General features: G+C 44.8%; 1 protein-coding gene across 3 annotated transcripts in view; it reads right to left on the reverse strand.

Annotated features, from left to right (window-relative positions):
* LOC146981750 (tetratricopeptide repeat protein 28-like) overlaps positions 1 to 15,264 on the reverse strand; it is a 179,025-nt gene that overhangs the window by 49,222 nt on the left and 114,539 nt on the right. For all 3 annotated transcript variants that reach the window (XM_085787272.1, XM_085787271.1, XM_085787274.1), the window contains 2 exons: positions 12,161 to 12,433; positions 10,861 to 10,991 (listed from right to left, as the gene is read on the reverse strand). In XM_085787272.1, coding sequence (XP_085643398.1) covers positions 10,861 to 10,991; positions 12,161 to 12,433 — 404 coding nt within the window. The remainder of the gene's footprint in view (positions 1 to 10,860; positions 10,992 to 12,160; positions 12,434 to 15,264) is intronic.

Raw genomic sequence — 15,264 nt, forward strand, 5'->3', positions numbered from 1 at the left:
CCTGATCAGTCTGTCTCCAAGTGCACCAGTGTGTGTGTGTGTGTGTATATGGTTTGCAATAAACAGGCGTAGTGCACGCTGGAGACAGGCCCCTACAAAACTCATCATCTCTGGGAACGTGTGATTCCGACATAGCCCAGATAACAGCCATAAAGTGATTTTTCTCTTGTGCATCTCCTCAGAGCTGCAGGCGTGCAAACACACAAACTGCACACACATACAAAGACAACACTGAAAAGGTCCCTTTTGTCTGCTCAACACTGATGAAAAGCTACCCACTGCGAACTTCAATCACATTGGAAAATGAGTTGGAGACGTGCTGTAACCCCGACAGTGTCATTAAGCCTGTCAGTCAGTCCCCTGGAGTGTGGGGAGGAGGAAACCGCCATTGGTCCTCTTCGGTGTGCTGTGTGCAGCCCTGAACTAGACCCGAAGGTACCACAAGCCCCTCCTGCGCAAGATCTATGTCTGACACTGGCATAATGAAGCTATATGATTAGAGATTCTGCTTTGTATGTCCATAAACCCCCAAATGTCAAACATTCAGACAAAGGAATCATGCATATTCTAATGGTGCTCAGGGTAGATGATAACAAACATTATCATGTGAGAAATGATAGCTGAAATCCCATCATATATGTTCCCACACGTTAAAAGCCATGCATGGAACACATAGCCGCACACACACACATTAACAGACAGAGAGAGAGAGAGACAGACGCACAATACATAGAGCAAGATAAGCCTCTGCATGCTGTCAGAGGCTGGTGTGTGATTGGCCTCTGTGGAGCTACTGCTTCTCTCATCATTAACTCTTCAGAGGATCACACTACTCTAATCACGCTAAGCCTCTCTGAATGGTGATGAAGTCAAAAAACGTGCCCATGCACATATTCACAAAATGCCCAACTCATTACACACACACATACACACACGCACACACGCGCGCATACCGGCACTTTCTTCATCAACACAAGCAAATAGCAGAATACACACGAGCAGCTGGATGCAATCTGCAGAAGCAAATCTGATACAAAACACTGTGTGAACCAATTATGGCCATTTTGCGGGAACATTGCAGAACTAAGAATCACTTCTAGAGTCAAGGGTGTAATTTCCACTGAGTATAACCCCCCCCCACACACACACACAAAATTCTATCTCTGATGCCCCACCTTTGGTTGCTCAGTTTGATTTACTCAATAAAATGTCTAAAACATCATCTTATCTTACTTAGCGCTGCCAAAATCCACTTAATCACATTGTCCGTGCTTTCATCTGAGTCACCTTCAGTCATTAAAACGCACTCATTCCAACAGGCTTTCTGACCAGCAGTGAGTCGTGAGAACATTTCATTTTCTTTCCTGCATACCCCTGATAATAATCTAGATTTGACCAGTAATCAAAGAGAAGATTATACAGTGCACTACTTATTATAGTAAATATGAAAATACATTATTTATTATGATGTATTCGGTCTCAGTCAAGAAAACATAATGTTAAGTACAGTTAGAGTAATTTACACATCAGTTTTATTTACTATGAAGGCTACGCCCTTGTCCAGAGTCAGTGAACAGCATTTACCTCCCTTCAGTTTCGCTGTACGTGTGCAATTTTTTTCCCTGCAAGCGTATGTGTGTGTCTGTGTGTGTATGTGTGGCGCAGTATAAAAGAACCACGTCCTTCCAACCTGAGATGACCAATGATCACACCTTGCCACAAGCAAAAACCAATAGCTGCAATTAAACCTGCTGACAGCACCAGCAATAGCTACTAACTTTTCAAAATTGAGTCTGGCTGGCTACAATAAAACAGCGGCGCAGTCTTTACCTCTGAACCTTATACTGAATATTTTACAACCTGGATTCTACTTTGTCCCTTTCTTTATCTAAGACAACACATTCAAGAGCAATTTTTTTCTTGCCGAGGTTGATGTGTAGCCAGCTAAAGGCCTGTCCTGACTGTTATTTAGAGTGCATACTGTGTGTGCTGCAAGGTCAAGTATAAACAGAACCCGTAGGCCTCCGTCCCCTCCTAAGATGGAGTACTTTCATTTCACTCACTTGGGGCCTCGTATTTTCTCTCCATTTTATTGCTTTCTCTGAGCGCTTTCCACAAAGACACATTCCACCTCCTCATACAGACGCAGGGCTCCGGTCCAAGAGAGAGTGGGGAAGGTCTGGATACTGTGCCACAGGGACAAGAATGCTGACAGGGCTGTAACTCGGGACAAAAGCTAAAGATGAGAGTGAGTGGGGGAGACAGAGTGAGAAACAAGAACAAGAGCAAGTCTCAGTGTATAGGAGTTGTTAGGAGGCTCGAGCCCCAGCCAGACTGAGGAGCTATAATCCCCATCTTTGGCGTGATGTCAGGGAGTCTTGCAGAAGACCATTTCCTCACTCCGCAAAAATGCTGCCTCCAACATCCCAGTGTGTGCCGCCGCTATATATAATGCAAACATCAAACGCTTGTAGCTAAGCTGACCTCTCGCTCCCCGGGAGACCCCATGTTCCGACGTAATACAGAAACCATCCCCCCAAACACATACACACACAGTCTGGTCTGCAGCTCCAACACACCATCTGAATTTCACCTTATCTCTAAGGACAAGCTCATCTCTATTTTACAGATGGGCGAGTGGTGAGAGGACTAATCTGGTTCCTATCTTTGACTTCACCCTAAAGATCTGAGGAAAGGAAAGCACTGGGGGAGGAGGGGCTCTTCTTCACAATGCAGGGACAAGGGGAAGCGGAGGAGGAACAAGACATACTGCATCGTGAGTTTTGATCGTCAATATTGGTTGCAGGAGTCAAGATACAAAGCCAAGCAATTACACATACAGTACAAAGATACATCATCTCAGGATTTTGAGCAATTACTATTGAGATGTTTTTTTGCTGAAAGAAGATCCATATTTCTTTGATGTACAAGAGAAAGCTAACATAATGGACTCTACCTACAGTAAGCTAAGAAGGGATTAAATGTTGGTCCTTTTAAAACACTCATCTTTACACACTGTGCCAGTTTTATCTTTTAAAGATACATTTTGGGGGCTTTAGTGCTTTTATTATGATAGGACAGTATAAGAGACAGGAAGTAAAGGGAGAAAGAGACATGGATGACATGCAGCAAAGGGCTGCTGCGCTGAAGGACTATGGCTACATGGGCGAGCCATCGGAGTGCCGGCCAGTATCATCTTTTGGACATCTATTTGGATGTCATTTGTTTTATCAGAGCACTAAGCATTATGGGTATAAAATCTGGCCAGCTAGAGTAGGCATTTGGCTCAATGCATGAATCAACAATGATTTCCAAAGTCAGACTGACTAACCAGGGCCAGTAATTTCTCCAATGTGTGAAAAAAGGCGGTTTGGCCAGGCCATTGCCCAGAGGACATAGTTGGTCTACAATACTGGCTGTGCCTAACCTCTGCCCTCAGCTCCTAATCACCAATTAGCATGCAGCCTTTTCTCCATATTGACAAAAGGCAAAGGGTATCCGCTCAGAATGCTTATTAAACAGGCTGGAAACAAACAGAGTCCCAAGTTAAATGTCTGCTTCACAGGACATCTTCTAAATGCAAATGCACACGAGCCCTTTGATGCAAGCCAGTGTGCTGTTGAGGGCAGTTGTGGAGGGAGCTGCCTTGGATTTGTTGCTCTCCCTTGTCACAACAATATCTTTTTACCACAGAGCTGCTGACATGATTCATGAGCCAGAGGACTTGATGTGGTGTTGGTGTGCCGGCCAGATGAAATCCCCTCAGTCCACTAATATAGGTTTCTGTGTTGGGGTGTGCTTCACAAGTTACTGTAGCTAAGGAGCCATTTCACACTGCTGAGCTAGAAATAGGTCTTACTGTAGCTAAATCAACCCAGTGCACCCCTCCTCAACCCTTGTCGCTGGAGACAGTATTACACAGTACACACATAATTCTACACACACGTTCAATAAACACATACACACATTTCTTTTCCGCTTCTCTCTTCCCTCTTCTCTCTGCCTTTTCCTTCCTTTCCTTCATAACTACCTCTACTGGCTCTCCCTTTTTCCAAGTACCTCTCTTTCCCTTGCTCCTTCTCCGTCTCCTTCATTAAAATGGACTTCCTAAAGCCTCCATTCGTCTTGCTGACAGCTCCACTATCGATCGGGCTGGAGAAGGGGATGCAGTTCCAGAGCTTTAAATGGCTCTCTGGCTAGCCTGGATGAGGGCTGGGCTGGACCCCGGCCAGAGGGGAGGAGGAGGAGGAGGGAGTGCCAGGTTTAGCCGGGAGGTCTGCCCCAAGTCTGGACTCTGATGCATTTTTGGTCGCCAGTGAATAACACTTAGATCGCCCGATGGCAGGGATCAGAGTTTTAATGAAAAAGACTCACCAACTCTGTAATAAGGATTGCATTGATGAGATCAGATAATGAATTAATCACGCAGGTTGAAAGCCAACACATTAGCCAGTGTCTCTCTGGACCAATTGCAAGCGTTCCAGAAAGCAAGAACTACAATGGGACCACTCCAAATACTGGGAAGAAATGGCGACTGGAGTGTTTCAGTTACACCGACATGCAATTCATTTCAATCAGAGCCATGTGAACTAACGTTCCGCTGGCTGGCGCCTTCAATCGCGCTCCATCCCTTATCGTCAGCCATTATCTAGAGAGGATGAGTTGGCACATTCCGTCTTCATCCCTCTCGCCGTGTGACAACAAATCCCTCTGCCAAGATTAATGATCGGACGTTTGATTTTCCTAATGATTACAATCTCTATGGCGTACTCAGTGTCCTGTGGTGCAGTGGAGAACCCAGACGCGCCTGCTGGAACCCCCACCTCCCTCTGATGAGCACTATCTATACGTCTGTTGGTTGTCATCTATAATCATATAGTGCACCACAACAGCGGAATCAGAAAGCGAGGGAGTCTCCTGTGACCGTGTCACTGTTTATTTGTTATCTAATCTATCGCCCTGTATTGCCATTGATTGGAACAGCAAGGGAGAAAAAAAGATGGACAAGGTATAATATTCAAGACAAATTACTCAAATCCCCAACTGTGAGTTGTTCAATCTACACAAGACACTGCAGTGTTTAGATTAAGGATTTGTTAGAGTCGCATAAGCAGCAGCAGCTTGTGATGTTTTTGTATTGATGCCTCAAGTAGGGAGTCCATAGCGCGCAGCTTTGTAGAGCCAATTTAAAAATCCAAACCCCTGATGTCAAAGAGGCCTTTAGAACTGGATTGTGTGTACTCTTTCTAAAAGCCACTCTCCCACAAAATATCATGACATGGCCTAAGAGACTGTAAAATGGAGAAAGGGTAAGACAAACACGGGTAAAGAGGAGAAAAAACAGATGAAGAGAGGGAAAAAAGGAGGTGTGGGTAAGGGTAAGGTGGAACAGAAGAAAAGAATGGAAGCTGGGGTGAAGTGGAAGGGCAGAGGAAAAAAGAAATGGAGCATGGGGCACTAAGGAAAAGAGAGAGAGAGAAAGGGAGAGAGAGAGAGAGAGAGAGAGGAGGCGGTAGAAAAGCGGAGCAGTAGTCGATATAACAGCAGTCATTCATCTCTCTGACAGCCTTCCAAATGCTCCACTGGGGAAGACACAAAGCTGCGTCACCTCGAATGCAGCAAATGCACAGCGCACACACAGGTTTGCATACATGCGCACACACACCCACCGCGGAAGTACATGTTTATGATCCTTGATTTTGCCATGCGTGCGCACACAGAGCTCCATGTTCTGGGTCAACGGTATGTTACGGGACATAGTAAGTCAGTACATACACCATTACACTGCAACCTGTACAAGCACAAATCATAGCCACAGGCGTCACTCACACATTCGCACTCTCTCACTCTCTCTCTCACACACACACACTCACATAAGCACATCTGCTGATTTGTTAAAACGATGTGTATGTGCTGCAACAATCAAATCAAGAGCAATAAATCTCAAGGGCAGTTCAAACAAACCCATAAGGTGGGAAAGCGTCTCAGATTTTACATATACATTTTTACAATCCTACATTCCTCTGAGAAATGTGCTTCATATTTCTGTGCGCACAAGTGCGTGCATGCTCCAAGACAAACATGCACATGAACGGGCCATGATGCATTCACATGACATTGGAATAGGAGGAACACAGATGTGTGCTTCCATTTACACGCACATACACACTTAAAGATACACACACGCACACGGGGAGACACACACACGAATCCTTGTTTCCCAGCTCTGGTCATGGCCCATTGGCTGATGCCTGCCGTCCATCTCTCATGATTCATGGCTAAGCGAGCTGCTGTAGAGCAGTTCTGAGCCAGTGGGCCGAGGAGAGCCTGTGTGTCATTAAGGCACAGCGGGCTGGACATGCTGTTAGAGCTGCTGCTCTGAGCCTCGGTCTGGTCTAGTGGTGCAGGTGAGGGAGCAGGTACTTCTGTATGTGCTAGTAGTACTGCTCATGGTGGTTTGAAAAAGTACTATCAACAGCTGTTTGCACTCACAGGCTACACGTTGCCCCTTTTGAGTGTGCACGGTGAGCAAGACGAGTGTTGCCTTTTATTTGATCGGACACCGTTCTCCTACCGCCCCCCTCCCCTCCCCACCCACCCTGCATTTCAGCTAAATTAGCCCCTCTAATCATCCCCAAATCCTCCTTCTTAATCAGCAAAGTAGTAGGGGCTAAAGAAAAGAGACAAGGGTGCCAAGTCCCACCCTCTGCCATCCTCTATTAGCATGAGCCCCATGAAAGGCAGCGGAGGCACACGTCCATACCCTAATGACTCCTTAATGATCCCCTCCTCTGCTAGAGTGCTGACAAACACTGACAAACCCTGACCCTGACAAGAGGAACACCCATGCTTAGCCCTCTTCCTCACCCCTTATTTAAAGGCTCATCTCTCAGTCTTCAGCCTCATTATACCAGCTTTGGATCCGAGCAGGAACCCTACAGTACAGCCCCCCCCCCCCCCCCCCCAAACTAGCAGCAAGATAAACACCCATGATGAAATAGTCCATGTCACTTTCAGAGTGAGGGGCAAAAGTTTGAGTAAATTCCTTTCGGCAGATGGAGCGAGAGCATAGATAAACAAAGCCATAGTAAAAAAAAAAAAAAAGAAGAAAAAAAAAGAGCGTATGGCGGTAAGACACAGTAGAAGTGCAGAGCCTGTGGAAAAAAACATTGTTTGCATCCTTTTTTTTGCTTTTTCCTGATCGTGATTTCCACTTCAACTTGGGGTTGGGGGAGTCGGCGGCGGAGACTCTTTTTTAACATCACACAAGACATAATTACAGAGTGCGCCGCTGCCAGCCCGCCTCAGTTTCTCCTAAATACTCACACCCCAAATTAGGGGTTACCTCCTTCTACTTAAACCTACTATTTAAGATGAAAACGTCACAGACAAACAGGGGGACAGGAGAGGGAGTATGGAGAGGAAAGACCTAGTTTAACAGCTTTGTTTCAAAATGACAGAGAAGGCCTCTGATGGTTACTGGCAGGCCTTGGATAAAGCCAGGTGTGGAAACTGGGATGAAAACAAAAGTTGGAAAAGACACACACGGCTAGAAAAGACTAGAGAGTGTGTTTATGTTCTAACTGCAGTATATATGACAGCTGAAAATCTGCTAAGGATATTTCCAAAAGGCAACGAGCTAAAGAAAAACACTAACTTCACGCTAGCCTATGACCTCACTGGTTTGGACTGCAGCTCCCAGTCCCAGTCGCGGATGACAGAGCACTCACTCTTTGAGCCTTTTCCCAGCTCTGCCTTCGTCTCTGTTTTGTTTTCTTTTTTTTCAGTTTTTTGTCTTTATAGATGAGTTTCCTGGTCAGCTTCATGACGATTTATTGGTGTCACAGAGTCCGCTGCTCAGCCACAGGCAAGGGGCCAAAACTAACCCTGCCTTTTTTCTTTGCTGTGCTGCACTGTGCTGTAAAGAGCCACAGCGGAGATTATTAGAAGATGAAAAGAGATCCCATACATGGCTCCCTTACTGATACAACAGGACTAAGGTACTGTACTGTCTCTTGAATTATAGAGAACACTCATCTGTTTTTTGTCTCTGTCTGCTCCTTCATCACTCACAGGCCACTGTTGCACTAAAGACAGGTAGCTTAACTGTTGCAGTAACCCAGAGCTTTGATTTACACCACTACTTAGATACAGTTGTGGTATTAGTATTAGTATTAGTATTAGTGTAGCGTATATAGAAGCTCGGGTATATTATCTAGTGGCAAACACTGTATTGTATTGTCAACTTTAATGGATCAGGTAGATAATTCCAGTTTATTAGAACTGCAGTGTATTTTCTGTGCTTTCAACATCATCTCCACCAGAATATACACTGTACTCACAGTGCTGTGATGAGACATGTTCAACACATGTTCAACATGGCAAGAAACGCAACCAATCAAATGATCTGAAAATGTCGGCAATGAGTCCCCCATTGCAAATCTGAAGCTAAGCACGGTACAGGTCAAAGTTGAACCTGGAAGTCGATTTGCAAGACGTGCCGGAGGTTTACAACAGACAGTTTGGGAAATTTGACCGTTTAACTAACCCAGATGGCAGCAATTAATGTGATAAGCTTAACAAGCTCATTGGAATCGATGGGAGTGATGGCCTAAAAGCTGCAGAAATGGAAAACTTATACGTATAAACTGGATTTTCTTTGAAAGGTGGCAATATTATCCAATGTGAAAAAAAGAACCAGGGTTGACAGGGGTCGGTTACAGACACGCACGCACACATATATACACACAAAATCTGTGCTTCTCAAGTTCACAGAGTTGATTAAACGTTTCTGTTATCATCTTCCAAGCTTTTCACCCACACAATCAAAACCTGAAGCTCCACAGAATCAAATCCCACACCCCGCACCATATCAAAGCCACATGCTGCACCATGTCTTTTTATTGAATCAAACATTTCACCGTGTATATTATTTCACTGAAGTCTCAAGGAAAAAAAAAAAAAAACTCTGTGCACTCCAATCAAAGTTGTTTCGATTCACATATGGCCCGAATTCCTATATCGCTGAGGAGTGGAATGAATGCCACTTCCTCTGTTTAAGTCTCTTCTCTGTCTTCTCCGCACTCCCAGACTGTAGGCAGCACACTGGAAATCACAGTCAGAAACAACATCCTGTCTCCAGTCTCTAGGAAGTGACCTCAGTTTCAGAAAGGCCAGATAAAAAATCCACATCAGAAACAAAAACACCAGGCTGGCCGTAATGAGCTATCCGCCAGGCTCCAGTGTGTTCTGAGGGAGACCAGGTGGTGTGACACACATATGACTCTGATTAGGGGGCCTTCAGAGGAACAAGAGGAGAGGGGGGGTAGTAGGGTGGGCCGTGCTGGACCAATAGGGACGGTCCATATATGATGCAACTATTAGTGGCGCTTAATGACTTCCACTGGGCACTGGGACACTCTGGTACTCATGAGTGGCCCATTTTTCGTTTGTATGTAAGCATGGGGCAGGGGCAGGGGCAGGGGGGGGGAGGGGGGCTGCAGTGTGGGTATTGTTTTCCTCTAAGAAGCAACATGTGAGTAGCCTAGACCTCGTGGCTGGAAATGTGACATACTGTGAAATACAGCGAGCCTGATACTGATATGCTGATAGGGCTCTGTGAGGTCTTTAAATGTCATTGAGTGCAGAAAAATCTTATAAAAGCTCTGGAAGTGGCAGCAGGGATACAGCATACACACTTGCACGCATACTCACAAGTTAAACCATTCAATCAGACATTTGGTTGGCCAATTAGTGCAACAGCCAACCATGTGCAGAGCAGTCAAATCCCTCAGAGCAGACACTAAGGACTTTGTCTGTCCTCTTATGTCTCTCGCCCCATCTCTCTCTCCAAGCTGATTACATGACAGAGGTTTTTGGCGCTGGTGTTTGTAGACTCATAATAATACTTCTGCTCTCCACGTATCCCCAAACCGCGGGAGGGAGAGATGTCAAGGGGGACCTCTGGCCTCATTCTTCAGCTGTTAGTTTCATCCCGGTGCATTGTGCTGCGTTTGACTGGACTGTTTAAATGTCTCCTGATATCAGGCAACACAAACAAGCAGGCCCCGTCGGCCTGGTGGGAAGGATAAGGAATGAAGGGGAAGCGGAGGCCATTCTTCTCCTTGTGTGACGGAAATTGTGTTGGAACAAGCACCTGTCACCCCCCAACAATGACCACAGAGGTCGGGCAGGGAGACACAGAGAGGTAGGAGACAGAGTGAGGAGGAGAAAGAGGGCACCAAAGAATAAAGAACCTAATTTCTCTCTCTCTCTCTTTCTCTCTCTCTCTCCCTCTGTCATCCTCTTCTTTCCCTCCCCTCCATCTCCACTTTTTTTCCCTTTCTCTGCCCCATATTCAAACAACCTAATCCGTGTAAATTACATTCCACAACAGGCATATGCTCCAAAGCCCCAGACTTAGTGCTACATGAACCAGATAAACATCTGCATTATATCTGCATAAATGGTTTGCATTGATAATAAGGTGAACCAGCTGCTAAGGCTATGCTATTGGCCTTTCCTTCAACCACCTCAGTCACTCACTCTCTCTCTCTCTCCTCCCCCATCACCTTCATCTGTTCCCTGCACCAACTTGACACCCACTTTTTAAATAGACAAAGAGCAGCAGCATCTCTGTGTCCTTCACACTCCTCCTTCAGATACCCTCTAAACAGCCAGAACTAAAGAATGCTGGGCGCAGCACAATCCCACCCCTACAACATGATAAGATACTCTTGGAAAAAAAAAAAAAAAGAACTTTGTAACCTCAATTCATTGTCCTCTGCAACAGCAGTTAGCACTATCCATTTTAAAAACCGCTGTAACTGCTTTCAAGCCCCATCTGTGTGTGCCTCCTACCTCTCTGTCCTTTAGCTTCATGGCCAGAACCAGCTGGTTGCGATGGTTGGTCAGAGCTTCGCGGTAGTTTCCCTTGGAGAAGAATGCCGAGCCCAGATTCCCATGAGCACGGCATTCCCCTGTTTGGTCACCTGGAGGGAGGAAAAAGAAAAAAAAAAAGAAAAAAAAAAGAGTATTTACAGTCCAGGCCGGATGATTACAAAGCAACTAGTGTTTATTTCACATCATCCCACCGTCACTGGTGAACAGTGATGTGATGAGCCACATCTATGCCACCGACATGCCACTGCTCCCTTAAAAGGGAAAGTGGCCACTCTATGTTCTCCACAGTAGAGCGGCTTCCCTGACAGCTGCTTGTGTTGATCTCAATGCTCCAGAGGGTGAGAGGGGAAAGCCTTATTATTTCTGCCTGACAGAGAGGCCCCACAGACAGGGCCAGAGCTGAGTCTCCGTGCTCCACCTGAAAACCACAGCTCCTTATCTCCAGCTGCTTTGCCCAGTCATGTGTCAAAGTGTGTGGGGGGGAAGAGTGGAGCCAGTCAGTGCTACTCTCCGTTTTTCATTTTCTATCTTCTATCTTAGTTATTCTCTCCTTCTCTGTATGTCTGTCAACCTCTCTCTCATCCTCCTATATTAGCAAAAAAAAATGTTTTCTCAGTTAAACATAGCGTTACTCATTTTGGCTGTGCTAATATTTAGAGATTACACTGTTATTCTGCTTTTAGATACACAAGATCAAGGGTTTGCAGTCATTCTAGCAGGCTCTTCAAGCTAAATGCTAAAGATAGCATGCTGACTTGTCTGAAGAAGATTTAGGTTTATAAGGTCGGGCAGTGTGCAGGATTTTTTGACTTTGGATCCAGTTTATCTTGCTCCTACACACCTGCCTCACAAAACAGATGCTTACTCCTGCTTTGGGTTAGCATGCTAACATGATCATGTTTAGTTGTTGTAGTGTTTACAATGTTTCACAACTTTTTTGTGTGCTAACATGCTAAAATTGCTAATCAGCATAAACTAAAAAAAGATGAAACTCTCATTGTTTTAGTCATGAACCAAAGTATTGGGCAAATTAAAATTAAAAGTAGTTTATTAAGGATGCTGACTAGTGATGGTTTGCTGTTTAGCTCTTTTTTTATATGCTTTAAAATGAAATTTCTTTTAGATTTTTGACATAATCTGGAACATGAATGTTAATATAGGGCTGTGGGACACAGTGTGATTCAATTATGGATTGAAAAATGAACAGATAATTGAATAATGAATGATCGCTCGCTCCTCCTCAATTCAGGCCTCTTACCTAAGGTCTTGGCCACCTCTAAGTCTTGCTGCATGTAGCCGGTGCTCTTCTCGGTGTTGCCCAGGGACCAGTGGGCGCTGCTGAGGGCCGAGAAGACAGAGCCGCGGAGCTTGAGGCTGCATGTGCCGATCTTCAAAGCGGCTTCCAGCACCACAACAGAGGCCGTGTGGTGGCTCGCTGTCAGCAGCTCCTGGCCAATCACAGACACCACCACAAAGGGACTTTTGTCCAGCTTCATCTTTTGCAGCTGCTGATAGGTGGGCTCGAGAGACTCTGTGCAGGAAGGACATGAGTAAGATGGAGATTAAAAACAGACTTCAAAATATGCCACAACATAACCTTGTGCTGACATGGTAACTGACAACAATATCTGACGTTAATTGCGGCGACTGTGTTACGTTTTTACCAAGGCTGACAAATGTGACTGCTGTCTGAATTCAGACTCTACTTTTCTCCAGTAATGGGTGTGTTTTGTCTGCCTGGGTAAGCATAGCCTGTAGCTCAGGAGAGTGACGGCTTTCACTGACAATAACTCAACGTATAAGCCATTTTTTCTGTTCCCTCCACTCAGGCCAGAGTAATCTCGGGCAATTTCCGACAGAGCTGCACAAAAATGGCACAAGTTTAGACCAGTGTGGGCAACTGTCTTTACGAACCGCACGGTAAAAAAAATTATATTTCTGCCTTTCTCTTGGTGTCAGTTGATATGGTTGTTGGAGAGAATAGAAGCGGGCTGGGTGGGATTTGAGATACAGTTTGAAAGGAGTGACGGGGAAACTAATGCGGCTAATGCACAACAGTAGCGACAGCAGAGGAATGCAGAGTAAAGGAGACACACAAGGTGACCTTTGAAGAGGCTGAAAACGCACACAATGACATAAATCAATGGTGGTGCCGCGCGGGATTCAGGATCCACAGCCCCTTCAGATTACAAAGCCCTCTGGCAGACACCAACATCGAACAACAGGAAGGAGGGGGCAAAGGAGGAGGCACGCCCATATCTGTGTGTGTGCGTACGTGTGTCTTCTGATGCATGTATCACTACATATTTACATCCATACATACTGTAGGTGCATCTCACTGCCCTGTATTTGCAAATATGTTAAGCAGAACTGTTACTAATTAGGTCAAACTGCTTTACAGAAGACTGCACAGTGTTAATGTGCCTGTACAAACTGGCTGTGTGCAACTGTGTGTGTGTAGTTTACATTTTCTCATAAGGCCCCAGCTTTCATAAACTGCTACTTTAATTTGTTTAGACAAACATTTAGGCGCAACAAGCTCACAGCCACAATATCTGAACAAACTCAATAGTTCTTCGAAAACACACACAGATGCTAATTCACCTAGACGCACGCACACACACACACACACACACACACACAATATGAGATGCTTCCACACACAAGCACTCAAAAGCATAACTGATGATGCTCTTTCAAGAGCATCGCTTGTGTTCCAGCGCTTGGCAGAATGTCGTGCTTACAGAGACAGTGCGTGCATATAATATCCATTCATAGCTTGTAATTGCCTTCAGAGTGACACCGAGCGCTGAGTCATAAATCAAACACTGAGAGAATGCTTTTTTAAAAAGGTGCCATGGCTGCTGCATTCAAAACAGGTAGTTATGACAACATTCGAGTGCGTCGTTCCACACGTGCACATACACATACACACACAGTCAAATGTTTTAGCCAGTGTTTGCTGAGCTTTGTATCAAGAGTTACAAGCTTGCCTACATTGACATTCCTCCTCTACTGTATCTTCCTCCCTTTTGTCTTGTATTTCACAATGTATCATCAGTGAGAATGGTGAAGCTGTGAAATGCTGCAAATTTTAAAATATTATATAAATTTAATTCCTTGCTAAAAAAAAAAGCAGTCACAATTTCAGTTTGGGTGATTATGTGATGTTTGTTGGGTTTTGCACCAAATAAGGTGCAGCTATAATTAATACCATGCTGCCGTACAATGTCAGCTAATGAGCATTATAATTGTATCCTATTAAAATGAAATATTCCCATAACCACCAGGCTTGTGTTGTGCTTTTGGATCTGTGTTTATGGCGAGATAAACACAGAATCTTCTTGAAAATGTAAGTAATACACATTTTTGGTGTATCATATAATCTTATCCTTAGTGTAAGTGATAATGTGACACAACGGTTATCGCTGCAGAAAAATTCTCCCCCGTCTTATTCTCTATTTTTATTTCAAAGATCAGATGGTGCGTGTGGTGTTTAAGAGTCAAAGGCACTTTGCTCAAAGGCACCTCAGCAGGACGGATGCTAATGAACACAGGATCCAGATCCTCCAGTTAAAGGACAATCTTTTCAACCACAAATGATCCAGCCGGGGTCAATAACTGACTCACTGTGAAACCCTCTCCTCTATGGTTTATCTGAAGGGAATCTTCAAGTGGAAAACCCTTTTTAGTTGGCATACGCAGGAAAACAATCCAATAATTAACAGCCAATGGACCCTTTGCACACTCTCTGGCCCTGAGCAGCTGAATGAGAGACAGAACTGGAGCAGGATGAATAGCAAGAATATCACCCATGTGAATGCATACATACTAAAACACAGCTTCCAATATATAAAACTGTGAGAGGCTGATTTCCCACAGCTCGTTCAATGACACAGATGGAAGATGCTGATATTGGAGGAAAATCTGCTGCCAGGATGATCGGAAGTGGCAGACGGAGAGACAGAGATACAGTAAGGAGAGGGAGGTGAGACTGCACCAGTTTCCACTTGTGCGAGAGCCTGCTGTTGTGGGAATTACAGTACAAGCCACAGGAGAGCACAACAGCTGTTTAAATCTGCAATAATGAGCAGAAACCTTGATCTGTGCGAGGAGGAGTGGTGGTGTGTGTGTCAGAGACAAAGGGCTGAATTGTATATGACACAGTCAGATTTGGGGAATTATTCATCTAATATTAAATTTACTTTGGAAACAAAGCAAGCTTTGATGAGCTCAACACAGCGAGTCCTTGAAGACATATGCCTTGATATTGTTCTCTCAGGTTCATTATGTGACTTCCTCTATCCTGATTTATTTATTTGCCTATTTGGGTATGAATGTCATCAGCTGGATCTCTTTGCT

The sequence above is a fragment of the Trachurus japonicus genome, chromosome 9 (assembly GCF_045865225.1).
Source record: "Trachurus japonicus isolate A0001 chromosome 9, Traja_1.0".
NCBI lineage: Eukaryota > Metazoa > Chordata > Actinopteri > Carangiformes > Carangidae > Trachurus > Trachurus japonicus.